This window comes from Gossypium hirsutum, chromosome D02 (genome assembly GCF_007990345.1).
Source record: "Gossypium hirsutum isolate 1008001.06 chromosome D02, Gossypium_hirsutum_v2.1, whole genome shotgun sequence".
In the NCBI taxonomy this organism is placed as follows: Eukaryota; Viridiplantae; Streptophyta; class Magnoliopsida; order Malvales; family Malvaceae; genus Gossypium; species Gossypium hirsutum.
Window position 1 is genome coordinate 70,287,723 of NC_053438.1, and position 27,868 is coordinate 70,315,590.

The 27,868-nt window shown below is 31.4% G+C and overlaps 2 protein-coding genes and 1 pseudogene across 4 annotated transcripts; 1 reads left to right on the forward strand and 2 right to left on the reverse strand.

Annotated features, from left to right (window-relative positions):
• Positions 1-734: 734 nt before the first annotated feature.
• LOC107908767 (serine hydroxymethyltransferase 6) lies at positions 735-8,062 on the forward strand. Of its 3 annotated transcripts, XR_005910586.1 has the most exons (6): positions 770-2,232; positions 3,005-3,410; positions 4,106-4,207; positions 4,307-4,590; positions 5,487-5,545; positions 5,789-8,062. XR_005910586.1 is itself a non-coding variant. In XM_016836032.2 (4 exons), the coding sequence occupies exons 1-4, from the start codon at positions 1,192-1,194 to the stop codon at positions 4,528-4,530; spliced, it is 1,773 nt and encodes a 590-aa protein (XP_016691521.1). In that variant the 5' UTR covers positions 735-1,191; the 3' UTR covers positions 4,531-4,801. The 3 variants fall into 3 exon arrangements, 1 of the variants encoding a protein (XP_016691521.1); XR_005910585.1 differs by having other exon boundaries at positions 5,487-8,062; XM_016836032.2 differs by lacking the exons at positions 5,487-5,545; positions 5,789-8,062 and having other exon boundaries at positions 735-2,232; positions 4,307-4,801.
• LOC107908766 (potassium channel AKT2/3) lies at positions 4,961-13,225 on the reverse strand. The gene is made up of 11 exons (XM_016836030.2): positions 12,822-13,225; positions 10,991-11,209; positions 8,446-8,604; positions 8,247-8,304; positions 7,514-7,831; positions 7,190-7,429; positions 6,421-6,738; positions 6,157-6,348; positions 5,993-6,068; positions 5,345-5,911; positions 4,961-5,265 (listed from the first exon to the last, which is right to left on the reverse strand). Exons 1-11 carry the CDS (start codon positions 13,058-13,060, stop codon positions 5,144-5,146), a joined length of 2,508 nt encoding a protein of 835 aa, XP_016691519.2. The 5' UTR covers positions 13,061-13,225; the 3' UTR covers positions 4,961-5,143.
• Positions 13,226-22,299: 9,074 nt separating this feature from the next.
• On the reverse strand, positions 22,300-24,590 carry LOC107908768 (probable receptor-like protein kinase At1g11050; annotated as a pseudogene).
• Between the last annotated feature and the right edge of the window lie 3,278 nt (positions 24,591-27,868).

Consider the following 27,868-nt stretch of genomic DNA (forward strand, 5'->3'; position numbering starts at 1 on the left):
CACGCCCCGAACTTGGATACAGTATATCCCACCAACATATGGCGACAAGGCACTGGATCAAGTCACACACACCCTCTCCTGTTTTTCCTCATTTCTAGTAACTCACATTCAATTGTCCTAACATTCTTATGCTCTATGCTCTCTAAATGAACCGTCATAATTTTTTCGTAGCAATAAAAAATCCTATTGTTTTTTTAGAGAGAGAATGCAAGTCAGATATCTAATCAACAAATAAATGGAAAAATTTATATCTAGGCCTCTTTATAATTTATAAAAATTTAAATTAGTAATGGTAAAATTGCACTTTGACCCCCAATAAAATAATAAAAAACTTGATTTGATCATTTAAAAATTATAAAAATATAGACTATTAAAATAATAAAATTGTATTTTTATTATCGTGAAAATATACAATTTAATTTTAGCCCTCCAAAAAGTTTTCTAGTTTCGCCCTTGAAGGGGATAAACTTTTTTATTTGACATAAATTATATTCATTTCAACTTTAACCAATGCTCAAAACAAATGTCGGTCTAATGGAATAAGCTTGATCATCGATTATCATACCCACGAATAGACATGATCATGTGCCGAGCCACTTGGCTCGTCCGAAAAATAAAAAGGTTTGGACAAAAATATAAACTTAAAAAAATGAACTTAGCAAAAAAAAATTGATCAAATTAATTGGGTCCGAAAATTTCCAATATATAAAAAGATTGATCAAATTAATTGGCTTAGGCTTTACCAAACCCACTTGACAATCTCTGCTTCTAAATGGGTTTTATCTTTTTGCATCTATTCTCGCACCCAAACCGGAACAGGACTTAATAATGGTAACCGATAACTGAACTCCCCGGTTACCATCTTCGTTTAACCCATTGTTAACATGTCTGGGTTCACCCCCCCTTTCACTTGGAATTTACCGGTCCCCGTCGACACCACCCTCTTACACAGTCACACCTATCCCCATTCTCCTTTGTCCCGAACCTGAACCCTTGGTTCCCTACATTTTACCAATTTGAATATTGGTTTAGAGATTAGGTTTTTTATTTTTATTTTTTTTAATTTTTTGGGTTACGCATAGAATCTCAGATTCTTTTTACATGGATTTCAATTCCAATTACTGTTCATGTTTTTGTTGATTCAATCAATCAATCCAAATTTTTTATTATATATTTTGTGATTAGAGTTTCATGGACTTGTCGTCTCAATCGACTGACACGTCATCGACCCTAACTTTAGGGCTAGTATCTCCATCGCCGTCGTCTTCTCACCGTAACTCGATCGCCGATGATTCTGTTACCTTACAGCTGGGAACGAGGGACCCTACCCGAAGCCCTTTCCGACCGGTTCCTCTCCAACTCCTCGAACCGCATCAGAACGGGAACACGATTGAAAGGGAGCGTTGCGATGATAATGATGATGGGAGTAGGGAAATCGAAGAGTTTCGTATTTTAGGGCATCCCATGTGTCTTAAGAGGCGGAGAGATAGTTCTTCTTTGTCGTCGCCGTCGCCGACGAAGCGGATGACGGTGGAAACGGATCTCGAGAAGAGAAAAGCGGCCGTGAAATCGTGGGGTAGCCAGCCGATCCACGTGGCTGATCCTGATGTGTTCGACATGATGGAACAGGAGAAGAAGAGGCAGTTCATGGGTATTGAGTTAATAGCTTCGGAAAACTTCGTGTGCCGTGCTGTGATGGAAGCCCTCGGAAGCCATTTAACCAACAAATACTCCGAAGGGATGCCCGGAGCAAGGTATTACGGCGGGAATCAGTACATAGATGAAATCGAAACCCTGTGTTGGAAACGTGCATTGGAAGCTTTCGGGATTGATGCCGAGAACTGGGGAGTCAATGTGCAGCCTTATTCGTGTACATCAGCGAATTTCGCTGTTTTTACTGGGTTGCTATTGCCCGGTGATAGGATCATGGGATTAGATACACCGTCTGGAGGGAATACTAGTCATGGATATTATACCCCAAATGGGAGGAAAGTTTCTGGGGCATCTATATTCTTTGAGAGTTTGCCTTATAAAGTGAATCCTCAAACTGGGTACGTTGATTATGAGAAGTTGGAGGAAAGGGCACTTGATTTCAGGCCAAAGATATTAATTTGTGGTGGGAGTTCATATCCTAGGGAATGGGATTATGCAAGGTTTAGACAGATTGCAGATAAGTGTGGTGCTGTTTTGCTTTGTGATATGGCTCAGATAAGTGGACTTATTGCTGCTAAGGTGTGATACTGTGAATTACTACTATTTAATAGGTGCTTTGCTTTATGTTCTCAGCTTTATGCCCGATGTTGGAGTTCAATTACATTGCTTGGTTTTTGTTCTATGCTGGACCAACGCTATATCCTGTTATTGACTATTTCATTTTACTGTTTTGGCTTAAAATTTGTTAGCAAATCTACTTGCTTTGCTGTCGTAATCTGGAATCTTTTAAGGCTAGTTTTTTAGCCGACTTTATGTGCTGTTGACTGCTTAAACATAAAAGTTGGTATCTAAGGCAACTAATATTAACCTAAGCAACTTCAAACTAGAGCTGCAGACTACCTTTTGGGACTTGAAATACCGTTTCTGGTGCTGGTAATATAGAAATTTGGAGATGGAGATATAGTTTCTACGGTGCTTGATGCTAATGCACTCATTGAGTTGTTTTAGTTTATTCATTGCCCATTGGAAGTATGTTTGAAATTGAAAATCTTAACATTTTTTTGGACATGCATATTGATTTATCTTTCATTGGGTTTGGTATCGATAATGCAGAAGTTTATAGATGGAGATTGGATTTCTAGTATTCTTGATGCAAATGTGCTAATGAGTTCTTTTAGGTTAGTAATTGTTAGTATGTTAGAAATGGGAAATAATGAATAACATCATTACTGGATATGCCTATGAGTTTCATTTTCTTCTTATCATGTTATTGATTTTTTTAATAGTTCTAAGCTGCTGTAGCTTTTATAGGGAATTAATCCCAATACTATGGTACTTGATAATTTTACAGGAAGCTGCCAATCCTTTTGAATACTGTGACGTTGTCACCTCTACCACCCATAAAAGCCTCCGAGGTCCCAGAGGAGGCATAATTTTCTATAGAAAGGGTAAAAAGCCAAAGAAGGGTGGCATGCTACTAAGCCAAGGAGATTGCAATGAGCAATATGATTTCGAGGAAAAGATAAATTTTGCTGTTTTCCCATCCTTGCAAGGCGGACCACATAATAATCATATTGCTGCTCTTGCCATAGCATTGAAGCAAGTGGCTACACCAGAGTATAAGGCCTATATGCAACAAGTGAAGAAAAATGCTCAGGCATTGGCATCTTCATTGTTAAGAAGAAAATGCAAGCTAATTACAGGAGGCACAGACAACCATTTGTTACTCTGGGATCTAAGACCTTTTGGGTTGACAGGTAGAGTGCTTCATTGACAATCTTCTTTGCATTCAAATAATTGTTTTGTATGATATGAAGTTGAACCTCCATGTCCTTATATATATTGTTTATTGGTAATGTCGACCATCTTGGCTTCATAATTGAGATCCAGGAAGTGATTATTTATTGTGTTTCTGATAATTCGTGCTTGTGGTAGATGTTTCAATGGACTGTAAGAGTTTACAAACTCTTATGGCTAAAAAAGATTACTAACTGAGTATGGGATGGGTTAATCATTCTGATTCCCTTTTTTTGCCTTCCCCTTTATTTTATGGATTCTTTTTTATCGAGGGGGTAGAGGGGTTTATTGTTCTGTCTAGTGACTCAAAGTACAAAAGGTCTGACTTGACTTCAGTCAGAGAATGTATCTATCACCTCTCCATAAATCTTTTATATATATACATACATACATGTAGGACTCTTCTATGGTTTCATTGCTTCTTGTGATTGGGTAATGGTTTAAATTCCAAAATTGTTGAAAATTTGAAGTTAAGTCTTCGCTCTGCTTATGTCTCTGTTACACATATGGAACTTGCACACCTTCGTTTGTTTCTTTTATCTCTTGGCAACATGTCATGTAGTAAGTTCTCTGTTACTTGCAAGAGATAATACTACGTATCCCTACTCTCTTTCATGTCAGAGCACGTCTAATCTTCCAACTTTTCTTTTTGTAGGTAAAATTTACGAGAAGGTGTGTGAGATGTGCCACATTACTGTCAACAAAATTGCTATTTTTGGCGAGAATGGTGTCATTACTCCTGGAGGAGTAAGGATTGGTGAGTGCAGATCTCATTCAATTAAAATTGCAGTTCCTTACCCTTTATAGAGGAGGTTTAGGTTAATAGTATGATGACTTTTCATGTTTATTTCTGGAGGTACTCCTGCTATGACATCGAGAGGATGTCTAGAGTCTGATTTTGACACAATTGCAAGCTTTCTTCTCAGAGCTGCACATATAGCTAGTATGATGCAGCGTGATCATGGGAAGCTGCCGAAGGCCTCTGTGAAGAGTCTCCAAGAACATAAGGATATTTTGGAGCTCCGAATGCAAGTGGAGACTTTTGCATCTCAATTTGCAATGCCAGGTTTTGACATTTGAATGAATTGTGAAGGTGCCTACATACCGGAAGTTCCAACGACTCTGCAGAGGAATTGTGGGGTAAGCTGAGGTTATTTTCCTGTAACCAACCCACATCATCATGTCTTTCTATAACAGTGATTAAATTCCCGAAAATATTGCAACAATTTTGACGGTGAAGGTGCTGTTTTTTTTTGAACATATATGTTCTCATTGTTGCTAGTCTTCTAGTTGTGTTTGCAGATTGTTTACAAATAATATTGAAGCCCAGAATTTTGTTCTGTTGTCATCAGTTTCATTTGTTATAGTGGATCCAGTGTAAGATCAACAATTCGTTGATCTTGTCTTTTATGTAGTTGACTTGATTTATAAAGGATATCGTGTTAATATTCTTTGCACTAATTAAAGATCATTGTTTCCATAATGAAGTTTGATAATTTTCTGATCAAGCTATTTGAAGATTATGTTCTTAATTTCTAACTAGGGAAGAAAAACATTTCCCAAATTATCTGACAACTGTATTTTACAATTGTGTAAAGATTGTGCTTTCCTTCTGGGAATATGCACATTACTGAAAAAGCATAATCTGTTAATTGAACTTCTAAGTTTTAACTCGCTCTTATTACATATGGTTTTATATTTGTTTTTCAACAATGTAAAGCTTATCATTGTCTCTAATCACTTCAATGGAATCAATTTCGTCCCCTGCTTCATCTGTTACAGTTGCATTTCTCGCATTGATCCCAAATTTTTTGCCTGTTAGAAATGATTCAAGTTAATTGCTTTACAATGAAGCTATGTTGTAGACCAGTTTATTTCAGCTTAAGTTACAAACCTGCAATGTTCTTGAGATCCTCGAGTGAATCTGGCAAACTTATTAGCTTCCCAGGCTCTGTAGAACAAGATTCTTTCCTCATTAGAGGGTGGCCTTTATAAATGCTCACCCTTGGATGGTCTACTGTTCTGCTTTTGTCTAGTTTGCCTACAGTGTCCCCTTCGAGCTTCTTCAGCAGTGCTTCACTGGAAGTGGTATCAGGTACATTAATTCGGTGGCCGATCTCTCTCTTTTCAAGCATTTCATTTAACGCTTCTGAAGAAAATTCATATGTATTTGTATTGATGACATCTGCTCCATTCATTACAAGTAGATTAACCATGTTTTCATGCTTCTCTTTCATGGCAATCTGCAACGCTGTTAATCCATGACGATTCTTTGCATCTATGGGCAATCCATGTTTCAGTAGTTCTTTCATCACTGTCTGATCATTTCTTTGTGCAGCAAGGCATAAGAGATCACCGGCAGTGAACGGGTTGGAAACAGCAGCACAATTATATAGGACCCTAAATATCGAATGGTGCTTTGAGGATATCGCATTCCATAGTGAGGTGTTGCCATTCATATCTGCCACATACATGGAATAACAAGATACAACGTAAGAACTTGATTCATTCTCGGATCAATGGTGTTAACATCATATTTTACCTTGTAAATGTACATTGCATGCATGCTTAAGGAGTACCAGCACACAATCTTCATGCCCTTTTGTTGCTGCTATATGCTGAGGAATCACACAAGATATTTTCATTAATGCATGAACATTCTTTGAAACATATTGACTTGAAAGGTCAACAGAAAATAAAGCTTACCAATGGGGTTCTTCCTTTAGAATCTCCGATGTCAGGATCCAACCTTGCTTTCAGAAGCTCATCAAGAAAAGCAGCATTGCCTATATCGGCCGCATTCAGCAAATTAATAGTGATGTTTTTTGGCTCATCGTCTTCTTCTCCGCCCTCTTCTGCTAGGTCTCCGATTTTAAGATCCTTTAGCCTTTTGTTATGCTGCAACACATTACATGTTAAATCTTTTGTCCTCTGCAGTCTGAGAACAGATACATTACATGTTCAACTGACCTGTAGTAAATTCTTAAAGATGGCTACATTATCTTCGTGTTTGGTCTGCATCGATTCAATCAGGTCAGTTGTTTTTAGCCTCAGGAGTTGAGAAAGCGTCTTAGTTCGGTACGTAAATCTTTGAGGTCTGCAACAAAGTGCACAGGTTTCTCCGAACATATCCCCGGATTGCAAGGTTCCAACAACCATCTCTCTCTCCATGTCACAATTAATGATTTCCACTTCTCCGGACACAATGATGTAAACATCATCTGGTGCTTCATTCTGCATTATTACATCCTCTCTCGGTGGGAGATACTCTGCCTTCATCTTCGCGACCTGATCATTGTTTCGAGATCCCCTGAGGTTTAATTTTCTTATCCTACAAGCTTAAACTCTACATGCAAAAGCAGGAAAAGGTACTATGGAGGCCATTGTATTAGGAGTTGGAGTATATTTTGCCCCTCCATGAAAAAATGGGCAAATTAGCCCCTATACGTTAGATCAAGGAGAAAACCAGTTTTTTTATTAAAAACTCAATTCATTTCTACTGTTAAAAGTAGTCCTTGTATGTCAGAATGAGATACGTGATTATGCTGTTGACCACTCTAGGTTTTAACAATAAAAATGGATAAAATTTTAACAAAAAGGACTGCTTTGCTATTTGATCTGACGTACAATGATTAATTTGTCCAATTTTTTGAGTAAATGGAACAAAATAAAATTTAATTTCTAATATAGGGGCCTTTATGATACTTTTACATGCAAAAGCATAGTATAGCATGCTTACCAGATGCTGCAAAACTTCCCTTGATATTCCATTGAACAGGTACACTTTCTCCACTGTTGGCAAGAACAAATGCTGGCAAATCCCTGTATAAATGGATTTTGGTAATTGCTCAATTAGTTGCTGTTGGTTCAAGCTCTCAGCCTTGAACCTCAAACACATGTAAGCCAATATCTGCTCTTTCAACCTCGGGGGCAACCGGTTTCTCGATACGAATTGTGAAGCCGCTTCGATACTATTCCTCTGCATCACCATCAACAACGACCGACAATTTAATCAAAATCTGGCATTCTGATAACAAATTTAATACACAGGTGAAGTACTTACGAATTCCATGGTACGGCGAGTTCCTTCGCAGACCAAGTTTGTCATGTTACCGATTATATAAGCGGTTAAGCCAAGGTTGAAGAGCATGTAGAAGATGATAAAAATCATTTCCATAGTGTTGACTGCATGGAGGTCACCATAACCAACAGTAGTCATGGTGGTGATGGACCAATACATGGCTGAGATATATCGGATCCAAAGGCTTGTTTCCCTGAAATTTGGGTGTACTGAGCCCAGCCATGTTCTTCCCTGTTGTGGGTACCTGTCAGCTAGTAGGTAGTAAAGGCATCCAGCACAATGAATCGCAAGTAAGGTCACCTGCAAAATAGTGTATTCAAAGGAATGTAGTCGCCAAGACTTAGTTGAAGCAGTGGTTAGAGTTCTCTAAGGTACTTAAATGACAGGTTTTATTCCGTTTATCCTTAGATGACACGGGTTTAATTTTGTTATCCCCTTCCCTTCGTATCTCCCCCAATATTGTATTATAAAAATAAAAGTTCTCAACATTTTATCATTATAGTTTTAATTTTGAGAGCAAATTTAATATTAGTAATTGTTTTGAAACAATTCCCACATTTATTTTGAAGTTTCAACCATGAATAATTGGGAAAAAGATTAACTAAATAGTTGTATTTTTCGGGACAAGTTCTAGGGGTTGGTCCCTCTTTTTTGTTCACATTTGGCATGTGATCCCCTATACTTTGGAAATGGAATGGTCGAAAACTTCACTCACAGCTAGAAGTCTAGCACATCGGATCCAAAAATAGCTGAATCTGATGTCTTTCTCCAACCTACAAAAGAAAATTTATATAAAAAATTAAGGGTGTGATGAGTAATATGACGAATTCTATGATTTACTATTAGAAATGGTCAAATTCTGAAAAAGGAATAATGAAGGATTAGATATATAGGAATAAAAGGAAGAGAAAAACCTGGTGAAAAGCTGCTTGACCCTTCTGAGACGACAAAATCTAAGCAAACCCAAAAGGGAATAAGAGATGCCCACTCTGCTATTGCCAGTGAACAAATAGCCTAGTGCTTCAAATGGGATTGTTGATATCACATCTATTAAGAACCATGTTGATAGGTACCTATCCATTTCCACACAAACAACAACAACAACAACAATAATAGTAAGTCCTTGTACTCTTCACAAATTTAGAATTTAATCCCTATACTTTTATTACTAGTAATTTAGTCTTTCTGTTTTTCAAATTTCTAAATTTAGGTCCAATTATTAACACTAGTAAATTTTTTTATTAAATTTGTTGGTGTGATATTTTGAAAAAAAACTCACTTGGCAGCCATATTACTGGAAAAATGACGTTGTAATGAACCTAAATTTAACAAATTAATTTTAATAAATTTGTAATTTAGTTCCTATACTTTTATTTCTAGGATTTAGTCCTTCAACTTTTTAGATGATTTAAAAATTCAAATTCAATTGTTAACACTTGCAAAATTATTTTTGCTAAGGTGACATTTTGAAATAATAATAATAAAAAAACTCGCTTAGTAGCCATGTAACTAAAAAATGGCATTGTAATAAACTTGATTTAACAAAATAATTTTAATAGTGTTATTAGTTGGACCTGAATTTTGAATTTTGAAAAGTTAAGGGACTAAATTCTTAAAAACAAAAGTATAGAGACTAAATTTCAAGTTTATGAAGAGTACAAAGACTTATGACATATTTTAACCTAATAATATACCATAACAATAAGGTTAGCATATGCCATAAATCCCTGTGCTCTTCACAAGCTTGGAATTTACTTTTCATGTAGGTCCAATTGTTAACACAAATAATTTTTTTTGGTTAAATTTGTTGGTGTAACTAAAAAGAATGACGCAATAGACCTGAATTTAACAAAATACTCTTAACAGTACTAACAGATGGACCTGAATTTTAAAATTTGAAAAGTTGAGGGACTAAATTTCTGGAAATAAATGTACAATGACTAAATTCTAAGTTTGTGAAGAGTATAAGGACTTATGGCATATTTTAACCTAATAATAAGAATAACAACAAGAAGAAGAAAAAAAACACTTTATACCTTTCATTTTCTCAATTCAATCCTCCATATTTCAATATTAATATTGTGATTCTAAATTACTTATTTTTTTCTTCTAAATTTCAATTATTCACAAAATATATGGTCCTGAGGTGTATTGGAATAATTATGCATTTGGGTCCCTTGCCTTTACCAAGAATCAGATCCAGACATTTTTAACAACAATTTTTGTTGCTGTGAGAGTTATCGTTTTCTAAAGATCAAATTCATAATCATTGCAATCATGGGGCTTCTTCACCTTGGCTCTTGGTTATATGTAGGGGTGTTTATTGATAAAGCAAGTTGGATTTGTTTTGGTTCGGGTTTGAGTTTAAATTTCTCGATATTGGATCGGTATGGTCTTTTTCGTTTTACTATTTAAAAATAATAAAAAAGAAATTATTTTATATTAATATTTGATATTTTTAATTAAATTTAAATAAAATATTTTCATTTTTTTTAACAATAAAATGGGTCATTTTGGTGGCTAAGTATTGGATTTGGACAACTTTACAAAATCGAACAAGAAGTTATAAACTAGAACTCAACATTATAAATGTACCATAAAACTAGTATATATTAAAAGCCGAGGTAATTCCCCTTCCGTCACCAACTTAATATTATATCAATCAGGTATTTTTGTTAGTCTCGCCCTTAGGTTGAGTATTAAATGTCAACTTAAATCTAGCATGGAACATATTTTGAACACGATCAAATTGTGAACATATGCTTGGTTACTGCATAAAACGGTTTGGATCTAACATGTTAAAAAATAGCCCTATTAGATTTTAATGGCATTGTCTATTTTTTAACATGTTAGATTCAAACCATCCATGCAACAAATACATAGGTGTTTTAAAAAGCTCCACATGAGATTTGAACCGGCATTTAATGTCAAAACTAATGGTCAAGTTGATGGAACAACTCGATTGATACATCCTGGTAACTCAATTAGAATATTTTGAAGTTTACTAATCAATTTAAAACCTGAATGATGATTTGAGGGCATTTTGGCAATTAACCCTTCCCTTCATTCCAATAATACTTAGATTTTTAGAATGAACTAGAATGCTCTTTTTATCCAATTCAGTTGAATATTGAATATACATATTTAAAGGTTAAAATATGTTATAGGTCCCAACACTCTTTTCAAATTTAGAATTTAGTCCTCTATTTTTCAAATTTAAAATTCAGGTCTAATTATTATTTTTTGTTAAATTTATTGATGTGACATTTTAAAATTAAAAAAAATCACTTGGGAGCAATGTAACTAAAAAAAATGACGATGTAATGAACTTGAATTTAACAAAATAATTTTAACAGTTTTAATAGTTGGACTTAAATTTTGAAATCTAAAAAATAAAGGGACTAAATTCATAAAAATAAAAATACAAAGACTAAATTTACGAAAAATATAAAAATGTACCTGATAGCAATCTTTTTGGAGTCTCGAACTAGAAGTTGAGTTCTAGTATCAATATAAGCAACGAAAAACGTCAACACAATATCAATGGCGAAGAATAGATCCACGATGTTGTCGGCCATGTACAGTTTTCTCGGCGCCGATGAACTGAGAAACGCCACTTCGAATGGGTAAACCCATGACGAATAAAACACTAACATCACCATAAATGTTTCCCAGCACCTGCATTTACATAGCAAACCTACTAATTAATTTCTTGAATCAGTCAGGTTCTTTCGTCAGTTTAGCCATCGATTTAGGGTTTTAAATGACGGTTCAAAACTTATATGAAGCACGATGTATTAAAAGACGTGTTCATAGGGTAGGTATAGACATGTCAATGGCGAATCTTGAGACTAAGTTTTGAGGATTAGTAAATATTTTAAAATTTTTAAAGAGTTTAATGAGATTCTGTTTATAGAAATTGGGGTCTAATTAAAATTTTTGTGAGATTAATGAGAATTTTCAAAAATTTTCAGAAAAAAAAAACTAAAAGGTATACTGAGAATTTTAAAAGATTTGAGAGGGCCTAATTAAAATTTTCTAAAAATTTTAAGGGGGGCTTAAGCCACCATAACGGTCTGCCTTTTAGGCAAGTGTTTTACAATTTGGTAATTGAGTTTTAAATATGCTCTACGTTAGACTTTTGACATTTAATGTCTGAGTTAATGGCCCGGGCCTATGAAAGGATGAAATTGATACAGTACTGATTGATACTTTAAGGACTTAATTAAAAAAATTTGGAATTTAGGACTAATTTAAAATTAAACCATAATTTGAGGATGTAAATTTTTTTATGTTTATCACTTTTTCTTTCGTTTTTTTCACTTGCTTTTGGCATAGGCTTTCCTAGAAGTATTCTTTTAGCATAAAAGAATGAGAATAGTTGATATTGGTTGCTGTGATGTTGCTAGAACTGATTTAAGTAGTTATGGTGAATATTTAATGCAATAACTATATATAAAATTTTATATAATTAAATAATAGTATAAATTATTAAAATTTTTAATTTATTTTTCATTCAGATGATATAACACTTATAATTTTTTTTAGACTTAATAAGTGGGTCGAGGATGTTATATGTATTTTATATAAAGTATATTAAAAAAATAAATATATAAACAAATGAGATCCAGGTAATCAGGAGCGAATTTGAGGGATAGACCGGCCTTAACCTTAAATAAAAAAAATTTGTCGCATAAGTCCCTATTAAATGATTAAATTAAAAATTAAATTATGATAAAATTATATTTTGAACCCAAAAATGAAAAAAAAATGTTTAATCCCCTCAAAAAATGATACAATCATAAATTAATACATTATAAAATTATGTTTTGATCTCTCAAAAATTTATTATTTAATTCAGATCCCTCTAAAAAAAAATTTAGATTCATCCCGTTGATCATGTTTTCAACCATACTTGTGACGTTTAAAAACCTCACAAGTTATGTATCAAATAATTACCCTAACGAACGCCAACATTTTGAATCATTGTCCATAGGTATTCAACCCATACTCACGATGATCTAATAAGAATTGTCTACTAATAGTTACTGTGTGAAAGTAATTTGCTCTTACCAATAGTCCGTGAGTTATAAAAAAAAAATTACCCTAATAATAATCTCCATTTAAGTTGAGTGTTTTTTAACCTTCAATGCACATGCACCTTTTTTGTTGATCTAACCAAAACAACATGAAAATGTGCATGCTTATGTAACAAAAGTAGAACATAAGCAAGTTTTTCATGCACCTATAGTTCCTCATATGGCGCCCCCCCCCCCCAAAAAAAACATACCTGTATGTTGAATCCATGGGAGTAATGACCCATCCCTTGGAGTCTATTTGATTCTGGCTATAGCTTGAAGCACCCAAAGGAGGGATTATAAACTTGGACAAGTTCCTCAAACTAAGAGGATCTTCAAGCTCTGATTGTGGAGTAGAAGTACCTTCATCAACTTTGGCACCTTTTCCTTCATTTGGTTCCTTAACTTTCTCCATGGTAGAGTCAAAGCTCATTTCTTGTTTGGTTTCCATTATTTTCTTTTTCTAATTGGTTGAAAGGGTGTGGTTTTAAAAACACAAATGAAAAATGATGATAGTGACAAGAGGATTCAATTGTGGAGGGGTTTGATTTGGTTTTTTAAGAGTGGGTGTGTGGGGATTTGATTTTTGAATTGAAGGGAGAAGATGGGGGAGGGGGGGGGAGAGAGAAAAGGCAAAGGGTCAAAAAAAGAGTGATGTACTAAGTGAGTTGGTGTTATTATTGTGGGCATGGGAGAGGGTATTTTGGTGGTCCTCCTTTGATAAAATAAAAAAGAATTGTTTACGTCTTTTATGGTAAAGAGTTGGGTTACATATTAAAAGTTTGAGTTTGAGTTTTATGCGAGATGAAAGATGAGTTAAGGAGGATCGGAGTTTGTGCTTCAAAAATCTCTCTATACTTAAATCGACAAATAGCGCATTGTAATAATGGTTTGAACAATCAAGTGTTTCTACGGAGTAATGATAAAGAACGTAAAGATGCGAGGGTGATAGTTGAATTCAGGGTTATATGCGAATGGAGATTGTCTGAAAACTACTTATTCTCCAGGTGGACATTGCTTAGCCACTAGCCGATTATTGCTAGGGTTTGGATCTTTTTGGATCTTAGACCTATTTATATGATATTAAAAATGATAAGATAATAAAGAAGTGGCATTGAAAGTGAAAAGAAACCTATAGGGAATAATACCCTTTCAACAAATGAAAATGGGTGTTTGCAATGAAAACCACATACATTGATTGATTTAATTTGTGATAAAGATAATGAAAGGAAATTGGTGGGTTTTCCAATATTTATGTGTATATGAAAGGGGATCGAGGAAACAAAACTCCTCTTCCCCTTGTTCGTGCCCCTTTGTATACTCCAATAATTTATTGATGTGTAGATCAATAGATTACAGGCAAATTAGCTGGGATATGCCGTTAACTTTATATTCGATCACTTCTCTTTCACCGGTTTACTTCTCCTTATATCAATTTCGATGCACATGATTTCTCTGATCAGGATACCCAAAACTTGAGATGGGTAAGCAAATTTCTTGAAATTAAAGAAGATCTTAACTGGAAAAAGAATATAATGTGTAAGAAAAAGAAACCAATGAAAGCAACACTTCAAGTTCTTCCCATCAACAATCCAACATAGAGACAAATATTTGAAGCATAATTTCAACATACAATCAATACCTTTGAAATTTTACATATAATTTGAATTCGGAATGATAAAAAATAAAAGTGAAGGAAATTGAGAATTTCTCGTAAAAATTTCACCGGACATGTGAGTAGTGCTTGTGTTCATAGATAAAAAGGAGAAAGGGAAAAACCGAAAATAGGAAGGAGCTTACACAATACCTATCAAAATGAATAAATTAAAAATATTTATTAAGAGATATAAGGAGAAATGAGCAAAGAAAGGAGAACGGTGAATCTCAATTAATTTGCTTTATAATTTATTATTCCACGTGTCTATAAATGATTGGAGGTACGTAAAGAGACACAAACAAAGAGGCAGCAAAATTTTGTTTGGATTAAGGGTAAGTCATTGTCTCCTTTTTTGATATAATGTAAGACAATGGCCATATTGTTTCGGTATGCACTTATTGCGTGAAATTAATTTCTTTAGGTTGGTTTACGTTTTACGGTTAATATTCGGAGCTTGTAATTGTTTTTTCAATAATATTATCTTACCACTTGTTCGTAACATTTTATTTTTACTTGTATCTTTTCATGACGATATTTGTTGAGTTGAACAGTAAAAATTTTGATGTGTTTTAAATAAATTTTAATTTCGAGTCTTGTGTGAAAGGAGAAAATAATATTGGGAAAGTTTTCCTCCTCCATCCTCTCATTTAAGGGTTAAATCTCATCAGAGGCGAAACTAGAAATTTTTTTTTGGAGGGATTAAATTATATATTTTTACAATGGTAAAAATGTAATTTTACTATTTTAATAATTTATATCTTTATAATTTTTAAAGGACTAAATTAAATTTTTACAATTTTTTAGAGAATCAAAGTGCAATTTTATCATTACTAATTTAAAATTTTATAAATGGACCTAAATGAAAAATTTTTCATTTTATGAAGACCGAGGCCCCTGCCAGCCCCTATAGCTGTGCCACTAAACCCATTCAAATTAGAACATACATGCTAAAATTTTAGTTTTTTTTTTCAAGAAACATTAATATTTCATTTATGTTACTTATGGATAGAAATTGTTTAAACATATAAAATTTAAAAAAATCAGCATGAAAAAAAGAATATAATGGTTTACAGCTTGACTTTAATATTTAAGTTCACTTTTTAATTATGTAATATATTATTTTATATTTTATAAATATAAAATATAAAATAATATTATAAACATAAAAAAATTAAATTATTTTAAATAAATAATTTTGATTGGATCAAATTTTCACAAAACAATTGAATGTAGAAACATCAAAGTCACAATAAGTCATTAATCATATATGCGGACTAATCTTTAATATATAATAAATAGAAATTTTTTAAATAATACTATCACATGTCTTTTATATATATATATTCTTCATGTTTATTTTACAATTCATGTTCGAGATTCGTGGCTACTCCTCTCAAAAATGTTATCTTCAAAATTCAAACTTAAATTCTCCCTTTGAAGATGCAACATATCTTACCATTACACCTGACCACTTACGATGTTTTAAACATTATTTTTAAAATTAAAATTTTCAACCCATAATATATCAAATGAGTCATTAACACTTAACAAAATGTGATATCTGATGCACATTCCACCATCAAATTTGGGTAACAATACAAATGCAAATTCAACTATTTGTGTCTTAAAATCAATCTTAAAATTGAAATTGTACATCACACTACCATTAATGCTGCAATATGTGTAAATAAGCTGTATTTTTTTTTAATTTTTATTCATGAAAGTTTTAAGTTTTAACTAAAAGTAGAAATATATTTCGAGTTATCAATATTTATTTTTATATATAATAAGATATTATTTTCATTTTATATGTTTTTCTTTAAAAAATTGTTTTAATATTTTCATAATATTTAATTTTCATACTTATTTAGTTACTAACAAAATATAAGGGCTTACTTCAACAAAGCTTACTAACTTAACCCCAGCTTTCAAAATTTGTATGCCAAATTACCAAATTGAAAAAAAAAAAGTATTTATTTGGCAGTGGGAAGAAGTTTGATGTCTTTTAAATATGGTCTTGATTTTGAGTCTTGTGGATGAGAAAATAGTGATGGGAGAACTTTACCTCCCAGTTAGGGATTCGGTCTAACTAGATTTTAGATTTAATCGAGACCTAACATAGTTTCCAAATATTGAAAAGAGTATTTAAAAAAAAGGGATAAAGTAATATTTAGTTTTTGAATTTGACAACTTTTCTCATTTTGGTCTCTAAATTTAGATTCTATTAAGGTGCAATGATGTGACACAATCTCATAATATTATATCATACTTTTTTTTATATAATGTTGTCTCCAAAGTTAGAACGATTTATTGTATTGACAAAAGCTTGTTTGGTGGGCAAGAATAGAGAATTGAGAAGGCTATCTAGATAGAGATGTCCGTTGCCAAAATATATCTACCAAATGGCCAACAACCATTCATTAACTTCAATGTATTACTACCGACACTTATTTGTATATATCTATTTTATAGGCACTCTCAAACTTTATCAATACAATAAATCATTCTATCTCGTCTTATTACTATCTTTAGAAAGAATTTAGACATAAATTACATACGGTAAGATTCGAACCTAGATGCTCTAGATCCCAGAACTCCAATCTTATCAATACAATAAAAGTTCATTGGCAATAATTATAATTATTACGTTAAACTTTGCTATTACTCTCTATACTTTATAAAAGTTTTAAAACCAGTCCCTTTACTATAATTTGGTCAATTCTAGTCTCTTTACTTTTCGAATTGGTCGATTTTAGTCTCTGTATTTTTTGAATTTCAAAATTTTAGTTTTGACCCAAACAGTAACAGTTAAATCTCTTTGGTTAAATTCAATTACTAGTTTTCTACTATGCATATGGTTATAGATTTATTCCATATTCCCTAATCAGATCATTTTAAGTCCCGATACTTTTTGAATTTTGAAATTTCAGTCTTGACGCAAAATACAATCATTTATCCATTAATTGGATTTTTATGAGTAATACATTTGGAAATAACAAATTGAAATGGTATTACACATATGATAATATATTTGTCGGATCAGATTTTAAAAATAGCATAATTTAGCTTAACGAATCAAACAATTATTGTTTGGTAAGGGACTGAAATTTTAAAAATTAAAAAGTACAGGACTAAAAATGACCAAATTAAAGTAGATGAACTAAATCCACAAATTTCGCAAAGTAAAGGGACTAGTAGCAGAATTTAACCTAATTATATTATTTATAACAAAATAAAATTTGATCTCAATCATAAGAAACAAGAAGACATGGACCAAATTTGACTATAGATAAACGTTGGCCTCACTCGCCAAGAAACGTGTTTTACGGGAGATTCATTAGTTTTAGGGTTAATTGCATCACGCATCCTTCAGATTCTAAATTAATTTCTAAACGTCAAAACATTTTAATTGAGTTCTCTAAGAATAAGTATTATATTAATCGCTCAAATCTTATGAAGTACGTGTAAGATACACGGATCAATTTTAACATGTGCGTACTTATTGGATGAACAATTTTGATCTAACATATAAAGTAAAGAAAAGAGAAGAAAAAACAAAGAGGCTTCTAAATTTTATGACACGATTTTTAAACACATTAGATCTAAACCGTTTATATTGTAGGTGTACATATGTTTACAATTGACATATGACAAATTCAACCTCTAACATTTACATCTTTCATCACATTGGTCCTTTTTTTTGGATCACTTTGATCCTCAACTTTTAAAACTTAATCAAATTACTTTTCTTTGGATGAAAAATATGATTGGAAAGTTAAAATTTTTAACGACAATGTAATTATAGCCCATGTGACAGTTCGTGTGCACTTCATAAAAAAATATATGTAAAAATTGACAACTTAGTTTATGGAATAACCTGATTAATACAAGATAAATACTTCAAAAATTCAATTAAAGCATTCTAAAGCTTAAATATTCATTTGAAGTCCCAGAGTAATTTAAAGACATTTGATGAAATTAACTGGAAAATTTAAAAGGGTAAACAACATTGGTTACCCAACTATGAAAAATTATAAAATAGTCCTTAATTATTCAATTTTGTATTTTTTTGGTCACCAATCGATAAATGGCTAACGGAAAGATGATGTGGTAACCTTTAAAATGGGCATAATAGTAAATTTAACCCTCAACATTTACATATTAATTGTGTCAATGTAGTCTTGATTCTAAAAAAAATATAACCCTCAACATTTACACATTGTTTAAATTGATCTTTTTTTGTAGATTTGTTTTTTCTTCTTTATAACCCTTTTCACCTAAAAAGCTAAAAAAATAAATTTATCAGCTAAAATTGATTGAAAGTATACCGAAAATGGAAACATCCAAAAATCTAAGATAATAATTTTCATATTTTCTTATTTTTTAAAATTAGCCCTCAATGTCACAAAGAAAAACAAAACTGCAAAAATGATCAAATTACACAAATGTGTAAATGTTAAGGATAATTTTTTTAGAACCAAGACTAATTTGACATAATGTATAAATATTAAGAGTTAATGTTGCTATTATGTCAATTTTAAAAGCTGACAAGTTATCGTTCCGTTAGTAATTTAACAGTTGATGACCCAAAAAGAAAAGATCGAATAGTTGAGTGGTCATTTTTGTAACTTCCGAAGGACCATTTGTATAATAAAGGCATATTCCTATTTCAAAGCATTTAATAGTTCACACTATTTCACCTAATTAGACCTAAATTTCAACTTAATTAATTCGCAATTGAACAAAATAAGGTGGATGAAATTGAAAATCAATGCTCAAATTAGGTTACTATATTTATGTTAGATTTTGGGAGAACCCACCCAATGCTTTGTTTATTTTATTTTTGGACACCTATAGCTAAATTGAATCAAACAAAAGCTTTTATACAATTATAATTTGGTGCCATTTACTTTATATATATGTGTATATATATATATATAATAATTGGCATATTGCCAAAAAAAAGAAAATCCATTTCATGGCACAAAATATTGGGTATCTATTTGTTAATTTCCACATTTTAATATTTAATAGTTTTGTTGTCCTATTATATTGATGTTGAAAATTATGATAGTTGATATTGTACCGGTATCATATGTTATGTGTTGTTTGGATTCTAAATAGATATTAAGTAGTTTAAGAACGTTTCGAGTGTGTTTTAATTTGTTTTGGCCAATAACAGCTTGTATCGATTTGTATTGATTATTAGTCTTTGTATTATGCGTAAGTTGTGTTTTTAGTCCTCATATTTTAATTTGATTAATTTTAGTTCTTGAACTTTTCAAATTGGTCAATTTTATCCCCTGTACTTTTTGAATTTTAAAATTTCAATCCCTACCTAAGCAACAGTGGTTAATCAAATTGGTTAAATTTTGTTATTAATCTTGTACTATGCACAAAGTTGTGGCTTTAGTCCATCCTCTCCAATTGGACTATTCTTATTCCTTATACTTTTCAAATTTGAAATTTTAATATTGATGTAAATGGCAACAGTTAAATCTATTAATTGTCTTTTTTGTGAATAATATGTGAAAATAGTAAGTTGGCACGACATTACGCATGTCTTAATATGTTTGACATGTCAAATTTTGAAAATAACAGAACTTAATGAATTCAACAACTATCATTTGGTAAGGACTGTTGTTCTAAAAATTGAAAAGTACAAGGACTGAAAGGGACTAATTTGAAGAAAGAGACTAAATCCACAACTTATGCATTGCATAAGGACTGATAGAATAATTTAACCTTTATTTTTTTATCTTATAATTATTAAATTAGGTTACTAAACCTAATTAATACTTTTAAAACTTATATTTGCATTTAAATATATTCATATGATGTAATTGAGATATATATATATGTAAAAAATATTTAATAAGAAATTAAACAATGAACTATAAATATATATGTAAAAAATATTTACAAAATATTCATAAACTCGAAATGATATATAAAAAGTACGGGTTCGGAAAAAACATTTAAACCGACGAGAATACCATTTATTTTCTACCATATTATTAAATTGACATTTAAAAATATTTATAATTTAAAAATAAGTTGTGATAATTTTAGTAACTCTAAAATAGAGTTATAACTTGAATAAAATTCAAAACATGCTCACTACCAATAAGTCAAAATAATTAATAATAATTAAGATTAAAATATTATTTTTAAAAATCTGGATTATTTTTATTTTTTATAAGTAATTTTTTTATCTTTATATTTGTTAACGTAATAAAATAAAGTTATAACTTGAATAGAAATTAAGTATATAAATAGAGATTAATTTTATTTTTTAATTGATGATGACATTATATAATATTATGTTATTTATAAAAAATATTATAAGTTGTTTACTCTGTGCGAAGCAAAGTACTTTCTTTTTTACGTTGTTATTATTATTATTATTATTATTATTATTATACATGAAATTGTGAACGGAAGAAAGATTTTAATAATTATTTTTAATTACTATTTTTAAATGTGTTTATTAATTTAATGTATATGTCTTTCATGCTTATCATTAATCATTATTATAATTGATGTATATTGTTGTATTTTTTTAAAAATTTAATTTAATATCATATACTTTCTATTATATTTCTAAATTTTTATATTATTTTTAATTTTTTAATTTATAAAAATATTATTTATTTTAAATATTACTTACGTTATATATATTTCATATTATTATTTTTTAATTTTTAAAAAATAAATGTGTTTATTCTCCTGCAACGCAAGTGACAAAGGAATCTAATTAATTAAGTATATTGAAAAAAACAATAAATTTATGTAATAAAATTATAATTTATTTATGAAATTTAAAATTACGGTCCATACATTAAAACAATATAATATTTTGTGACGATACAATTTTTTTTTTTGGAATAATTTCATTATAAGTTCTGATTATATCTACTTTTTTTGACACAATAACTAGAACTACCCACAGTCTCTCAATTTATAAATAGGAGGATAATGTATTTCAAGATAATGTATGCCTCATACGAATTTTATATAATATATATTACTAAAAAAAATAGATAATATAGAAAGAAACCAACGGCCCATTACAACTACCCAAAAGCTCACAACCATACAGTCCAAATACAAGATTTTATGCTGTGTATATAATCTACATATATTATAAGGGAAAAATACTTACGGAGTCCCTCTATTATAAGCATTAGATCAATTTAGTCTTTTATTATAAAATGGGTCATAAAAAATTCAAATAAAATCAAAATAAAGATTATTATTATTATTTCTCAAATATCAACTTGATTAGATAATAAATAACATTTTAAAATGGTAAATATTAAATTTGTTAAAATAAAGCTTCATTTGATTCTTTTCCATAATATTATGAATAAATTAATTTATTTAATAATAGAGAAATTAAGTTAATCCATTCCTTATAATAAATGCAGCTTATCCACCATAGTTAAAGTGATTATCAAGTTGATCAAACTATTGATTGCCGATCAAACAATAGTTAAATAAATAATTAAAATATTTAAATTTTTTTTATAAAATTTGATTCAACCAGTTCAATCGTTTTTTGTTTTGATTTTCGATTTTTTATCAATTTCAAGTGGATTGCTCATAAACCAATTCAATCCCTATGTTCAGATCATATACCAATTAATCCAACCGACTGGTACAATTCAAATAACACTACTTCAACCCTATAACATTGGCTTCATGGGTCTTTATTTTAATTTTGAACACGTGAGCATCAAACAACTTAGATTTAACATGTTGATTTACTTAACGAGTCAAATTTAAGCTCTATCTATAGAGTAAGTACATTCGTGTTTAAAATTTAATTTAACATTTAAATATACTCTCTAATCATATCAAAACAAGTATTTAAAATCTAAACCATAATCTAAAAACCTCAAAGATGATAAAAACCAGTGCAAGGCTACTTGCATATACTACAAATATACAACATGAAATCTTTGCGCGTTGAGAATCCATTGGATGTAATGAAATGAAGCAAGTATCTCGGTTGCAACTTCGATTTTTCCATCATCATGAAGAAAGTTCGACGTGATTCGTTGTTCTACGAACAAAAAGAGCCCGAAAATCTTCGGCTGGTCGAGCAATTTCCAGTTTACTTGGAGGCCAAATCTTATATGCCAATCGACCAATTTGATACATGCATCTTCGGATCTTCGTATGTTCAGGACATCTTTGTCTGAAAAAGCCTGATAAAACCGGCACTGGGAAGCATACTCGAACATGCCCTCTTCTCCTCGGGGTTAGTGAACATGTCGGATTATCTGAGCATGTCTCCTTTAAGTAGTTGTGGTCCACTTAATGCAGGTGAGATGCTAAATGCATTGCTGTCACCTTTACACAAAGGGTGAGCGAGAGACATTGGTCGATCCGGGATTGGGGGAACTTCAATATCACCTTCCAACATTTTCAATGCATCCAAAATGGTAGGTCTTAAGGCTACCATTACATGAGCACACAAAATCCCAACATGCAAAAACCTCTCCATTATAGCTTTTGGATTCGAGTTCACGGAATCCTCACCATCCATCAACGAACGATCAAAAGCTTCCTCAACTTTCCCCGCTTTCACCAAAGACCAAGCCCAATCCGTTATCAAAAATGCACGCGGCGAACTCGACGAAGACAAATCAAGAGCTTTCCTCCCACACATTATCTCCAAAACAACAACACCGAAACTATAAACATCGCTCTTCTCAGTCAACTGACCATATAAAGCATATTCAGGAGCCAAATATCCATGAGTCCCAGCAACTCTAGTCGTTAAATGAGACTGGCCTTCCCTACTCTGTTTTGCTAACCCGAAATCCGAAACCCTCGCTCGCATATCGGCATCGAGTAATATATTAGTAGCTTTAATATCTCTATGATATATAGCAGGCTTAACTCCATAATGCAAATAAGCCAACCCTTTTGCCACATCCAAGATTATATTCTTCCTTTGAGGCCAACTCAACGGTTTAACACCCGATTTCGACGGAAACAAATGGTCATCGAGGTTTCCATTAGGCATATACTCGTAAACAAGATATCTTTGACTCCCTTTTTCACCATCACCGTCGTCATAATGTTCGATTTCTTCATCATCAATCATACAACATCCTCTAAGAGGAACCAAATTCCTATGTTTCAAATTACTAATAATTTCAACTTCATTGCAAAACTCTTCATCACCTTGAAATTCAGATTCTATGATCCTTTTAACAGCTACCAGTGTTCCATCTGGTAAAATCCCTTTGAAAACAAATCCAAATCCCCTCTTCCTACAAAATTCTTACTTGAAAAATGATCAGTTGCTTTCTCAAGATCATGGAGTTTAAACCAAATTGAACCAGTATTAGGCCTTAACCTAGTTCTAGAACCTTGTTCTTCTAAATCATAAAAATTAGAACCAGAACCGCCATTGTTTCTCTTCACAAATCGTTTTTCATACCAAAAGTAAAAACCTAATACACTAATAGTAACAAAAACGGCTACGCCAGCTCCTGTTAAGCCAAAAACAAGAGCTGAATGCTTGTTATTAGAACCAGATTTTTTATTCAATGTTAAAGCAAAAGCACAAGTAACAGTCCCATCACTTTCAGGGCCAAATTCATTAACAATCCCAGCAGCATAAAGAACAATGAAATCGAAACAATCGGTACCGTGTGAGCGATTACCATCGATAGCCATTAACCGTGAATGAACCTCGTTACCAGCACGGAGACAAGTATCACACGCCGTTAAATCACCGAGATCAGCTTTGCAACCTTGGTCTAACACCGTGGATTGACCTAATTTAGCGACCCAATCTTTAGTCGTTTGTATCTCGGCACAAAGATCAGGCGTAATCACGAACTGGGCCGGCTCGAAACAAAGGGAAACGACGTTGCTAGGGAGAGAAAGCAAATCGAGCTTGGACTGGAAATCATGGAGGCATGAAACGGAAGTGGGCAAATCAGGGAGCTGAAAAAGACTGGTTTCTTTAAGGTGTTCCGCTAATCCAATGCCGAAGACCGATAACAGTGCAACACAACAGTTTTGCTTCGAGATTTCAGCTTTGGGTGTTGAATTTGAAGGGTGAAAATCATGGCAAAGAGTTGAGTTCCATGGGACTCCCGTTACATAGTTGAGATCCATTGGACAAGAAGCAGCTATGGTTAATGAAAGGGTTGATAGGAAAACAAGGGACGAGATTGAAAACTTTAAACTATTGATGATCTTCATTCCTTGGGTGGTTTTTTTTTTCTTACTTATTTTTTTTTGGTGATATTAATATGAGGAAGAAGATGAAGTTGCAGAGACAAAAGGAACGATGCTATTCTAGTCAAACCTTTACCTCTTTTTATTACACTCTATTTCGGCAGCCGAGTTTTGTTTTTTTCTTACTTTCGTTGGTGGCGCTTGCATGTCACGTCGGTAGATGGAGTGATGGAGATGGCTTTGATTGGAGCGTTGACTACACGCGATATAATATACAATGAAATATATTCTTCTCATTTTTCTTTCTTTCCCTTTTTGTTATCGTCGACTTTTGTAGACTTGTCTTGGATTTGATAACCTCAATTTAAATATTGTAAAAATAAATTTGTTTTCATTAAATAAATTTATATTTAAAAAATTATTTTAGAAGTTTCTATATAAATGTTAGTTAAAGATTTAACAAGCAGTCGGATTGATTAGATCATTGATTTGTTGGTTTGATCGATTTATTCGATTCGTACATGTTATTATATTAATTAATTTAAAGTCCTTTTTTAAATTACTATCCGATTAATTATTGATCTAATCTGCTTCAAACAATATTAATATTAGTGTAAATTTAACTTTTGAATATATGGAGATAAGAAAAGGAAAAAGAAGCAATTTTGCATGGTTTTTAGTGTTGAATTAGTGATCAAACCTGTTAGACAGTCGATTTTTTATTCGGCAATCCAATCGGTTTAATTAAATAAATTGCTTGAAAAATTCATAAAAATTAAAAAACCGACTCAAGTGATTTAATCACTTCACAAGTCAATGGGTCTAACCCCTCTCTAGATCAACACTTTGACCGATTTTTTTTATCTAATTGGTCAATCTAGTTTGGTTTAAGCAACATTGAAATTTCAACGGAAAATTTTACCTTTTAGTCTCGATACTTTATGCATTTTAGAATCAGCGAAAAATTGAATTTTTTTAAAATTTAAAACAATACTATAATAATTTATATTAATCGCTATTTGTTAACAAATTATATTTATAGTAATTTATATTTAATCACTATTATCTATATTGAAAAATAATTTTCAATTTGAAAGAAAATATAGTCGATAATCTTGACAATTTTATATAAAAAAACTTATGGTTGACACAAAAAACAGAGCAAAAAAATAAAAGAAAAACGTGAGTTTGATAAAATTAGAAGGAAGCATCATAGAAATTGCCCATCTAATGTTGTAATTAAATTTCCAGATGAAACTAAATTTATTGTATTTTATTTTCCACATTCATTTCATCTGCCTCATCTGCTGCTTGACTTTTTTTGCTTTAAAAGAAAATGATTGACATTAATGATTAAAAATTTAGATTCTATGAACATGGTCAAACAGATTACCTGTCTTATATATAATAGAAATAAATTGAATTTTAATTTGCATTTTACTCTTTTTATTTTTAAAAATAAACAGATTAGTCCATGTACGTTAGATTACAGAGTAAACTGATTTTTTCTGTTAAAAATTACATCTATTTTTATTGTTAAAAACTAACATAATTGACAGAATAACCAAACAGTTATAATGTACAAGGACTAATTTTAATATTAGAAATGATCGGTTTAATTTTTTTTATCTATATATAGAGATTAATTTGTTTATTTTTTTAGTAATGGGGTAAAATGTAATTTGACTCTTAATACAAGGGCCTTCGTGATACTTTTACTGTTTTTAGTGCATTAATTAAGGAATATTGATTTTTTGAAGGGTAAAAAAGTCTTTAAATTTTGGAAAAAAATCAATTAAGTCCCTTCGTAAAAAATGCATTCAATTAGGTCCTTAAACTCTCAAATTGTATAAATTAAGCCCTATAATCAACGTTTTCTGTCTTTGACCATTATGTCACTAATGTGGCCATTAACGATGCTGATGTGACGATCCGCGTTAGTAAAAAATTAAAAAAGAAAAAATATTTGTCCTAGCACATTTCGGACACAATTTTTTATTTTGATTTTTTTACTAACACCGTAGTTGACGTGGACCACCACTTCAATACATAACAATCAAATATGAAAAATGCTGGCCAAAGTTCTTAATTGATGTAATTTGAGAGTTTGAAAGCTTAATTGAGTATCTATTTTATGGTACTTGATTTTTTTGCTTAAGATTTAGGGACTTTTCACCATTTAAGCCAATTTTTCTGTAATCCACTCAGGTATTTGAGTCGAATTCAACTTGAAGTACTAAATAAGGTCAAGTAATTCGAGTTATTGAATAATCAAATTTTTTAGTGGCATGTTTGAAACCATGATTTCCAAATCCAAATCCAATTTTTTTTATAACAAATAAAATATTGGATTTGAATTTGGGCAAATCCAAATCTAATTTTAATAAGAGCTAAATTTTGGATTTAAAAATCCATTTTAAAACTTAGAATTTTCAAAATCCAAGATTGATTAAAAAACATATGGAGAACTTTTTTGTTCTCTTCTTTCACACCTCCTTCAAAATCCAAACAATAAATATTTAATTTTACTTTTAATATATCATCAACAAAGTTCACGATTTTTAGAGTTTGGCCAGTAGGCAAACCGATCAGACCATCAGTTCTTGGTGCAATCAAGTCAATTGGTTCGATTGAATAAATTCTTTAAAATAAAAAAAAATTAAAAATAGATAAAACTTGTTCAACTGTTGGTTCAACCGGTCCAATTGGTTCACGAGTAAACCAATCTGAGCCCTTATTCTGGATTGGTACCTTAGCCGATTCCTAATCCAATCTGCCTGACCAATCAATTCGATTCTAAAAACAATGATGAAGCTTCGTACATTTAATTTAATACAATATAAATATTAAAAAAATTCCGTTTATACCATAAATTCCACAATTTTAATTTTAAACCCTTGATTTTTAATTTATACCTAAGTTCACTTATGCCTAGTGCAATCAGGTTGACCAACAGGTCCGGATCGATTTTCAGAACCGAACTGGTGGACAAACTAATTAGGCAACCAATTTATTGGTCCAACCAGTTTGATCGGTTTGGTTGGTATGATTGGTTCGACCATTCCATCCAGTTCTATTAAATAAAAATTTTAAAAATCATAAAATTAAAAAATTAAAAAAATTGGTTCAAGCGGTTCAACCGCCCAATCAACTGGTCTGTATCAATTCTCAAGTCAATCGATCTAATACTTTTCTCCAGACTGATACCCTAGCTAATTCTCGGTCCAATTGGTTGGTCGAGTTCGATTCAAACAACAATGTTTAAAATCCTCCTAAATAATAAAATTAAAAAAATATTTTCAAAATCTAGAATTAGTTGAAATCAAAATCTAAATTTGAATTATCCAACAATAAATTTGGATTAATTCAAAATTTTAAATTTTAAATACTTTCATT

Bases quoted from the DNA above. Each gene is read 5' to 3' on its own strand.
- LOC107908767 (XM_016836032.2), top strand. From the start codon at position 1,192: ATGGACTTGTCGTCTCAATCGACTGACACGTCATCGACCCTAACTTTA. The intron at 3,411-4,105 runs GTAGAGTGCTTC...TTCTTTTTGTAG, and splicing joins AAGACCTTTTGGGTTGACAG to GTAAAATTTACGAGAAGGTG. The intron at 4,208-4,306 runs GTGAGTGCAGAT...TTATTTCTGGAG, and splicing joins TCCTGGAGGAGTAAGGATTG to GTACTCCTGCTATGACATCG.
- LOC107908766 (XM_016836030.2), bottom strand. From the start codon at position 13,060: ATGGAAACCAAACAAGAAATGAGCTTTGACTCTACCATGGAGAAAGTT. The intron at 7,832-8,246 runs GTGAGTGAAGTT...ACTATTTTGCAG, and splicing joins GATGTGCTAGACTTCTAGCT to GTGACCTTACTTGCGATTCA. The intron at 5,912-5,992 runs GTAAAATATGAT...TGTATGTGGCAG, and splicing joins ATGCAATGTACATTTACAAG to ATATGAATGGCAACACCTCA.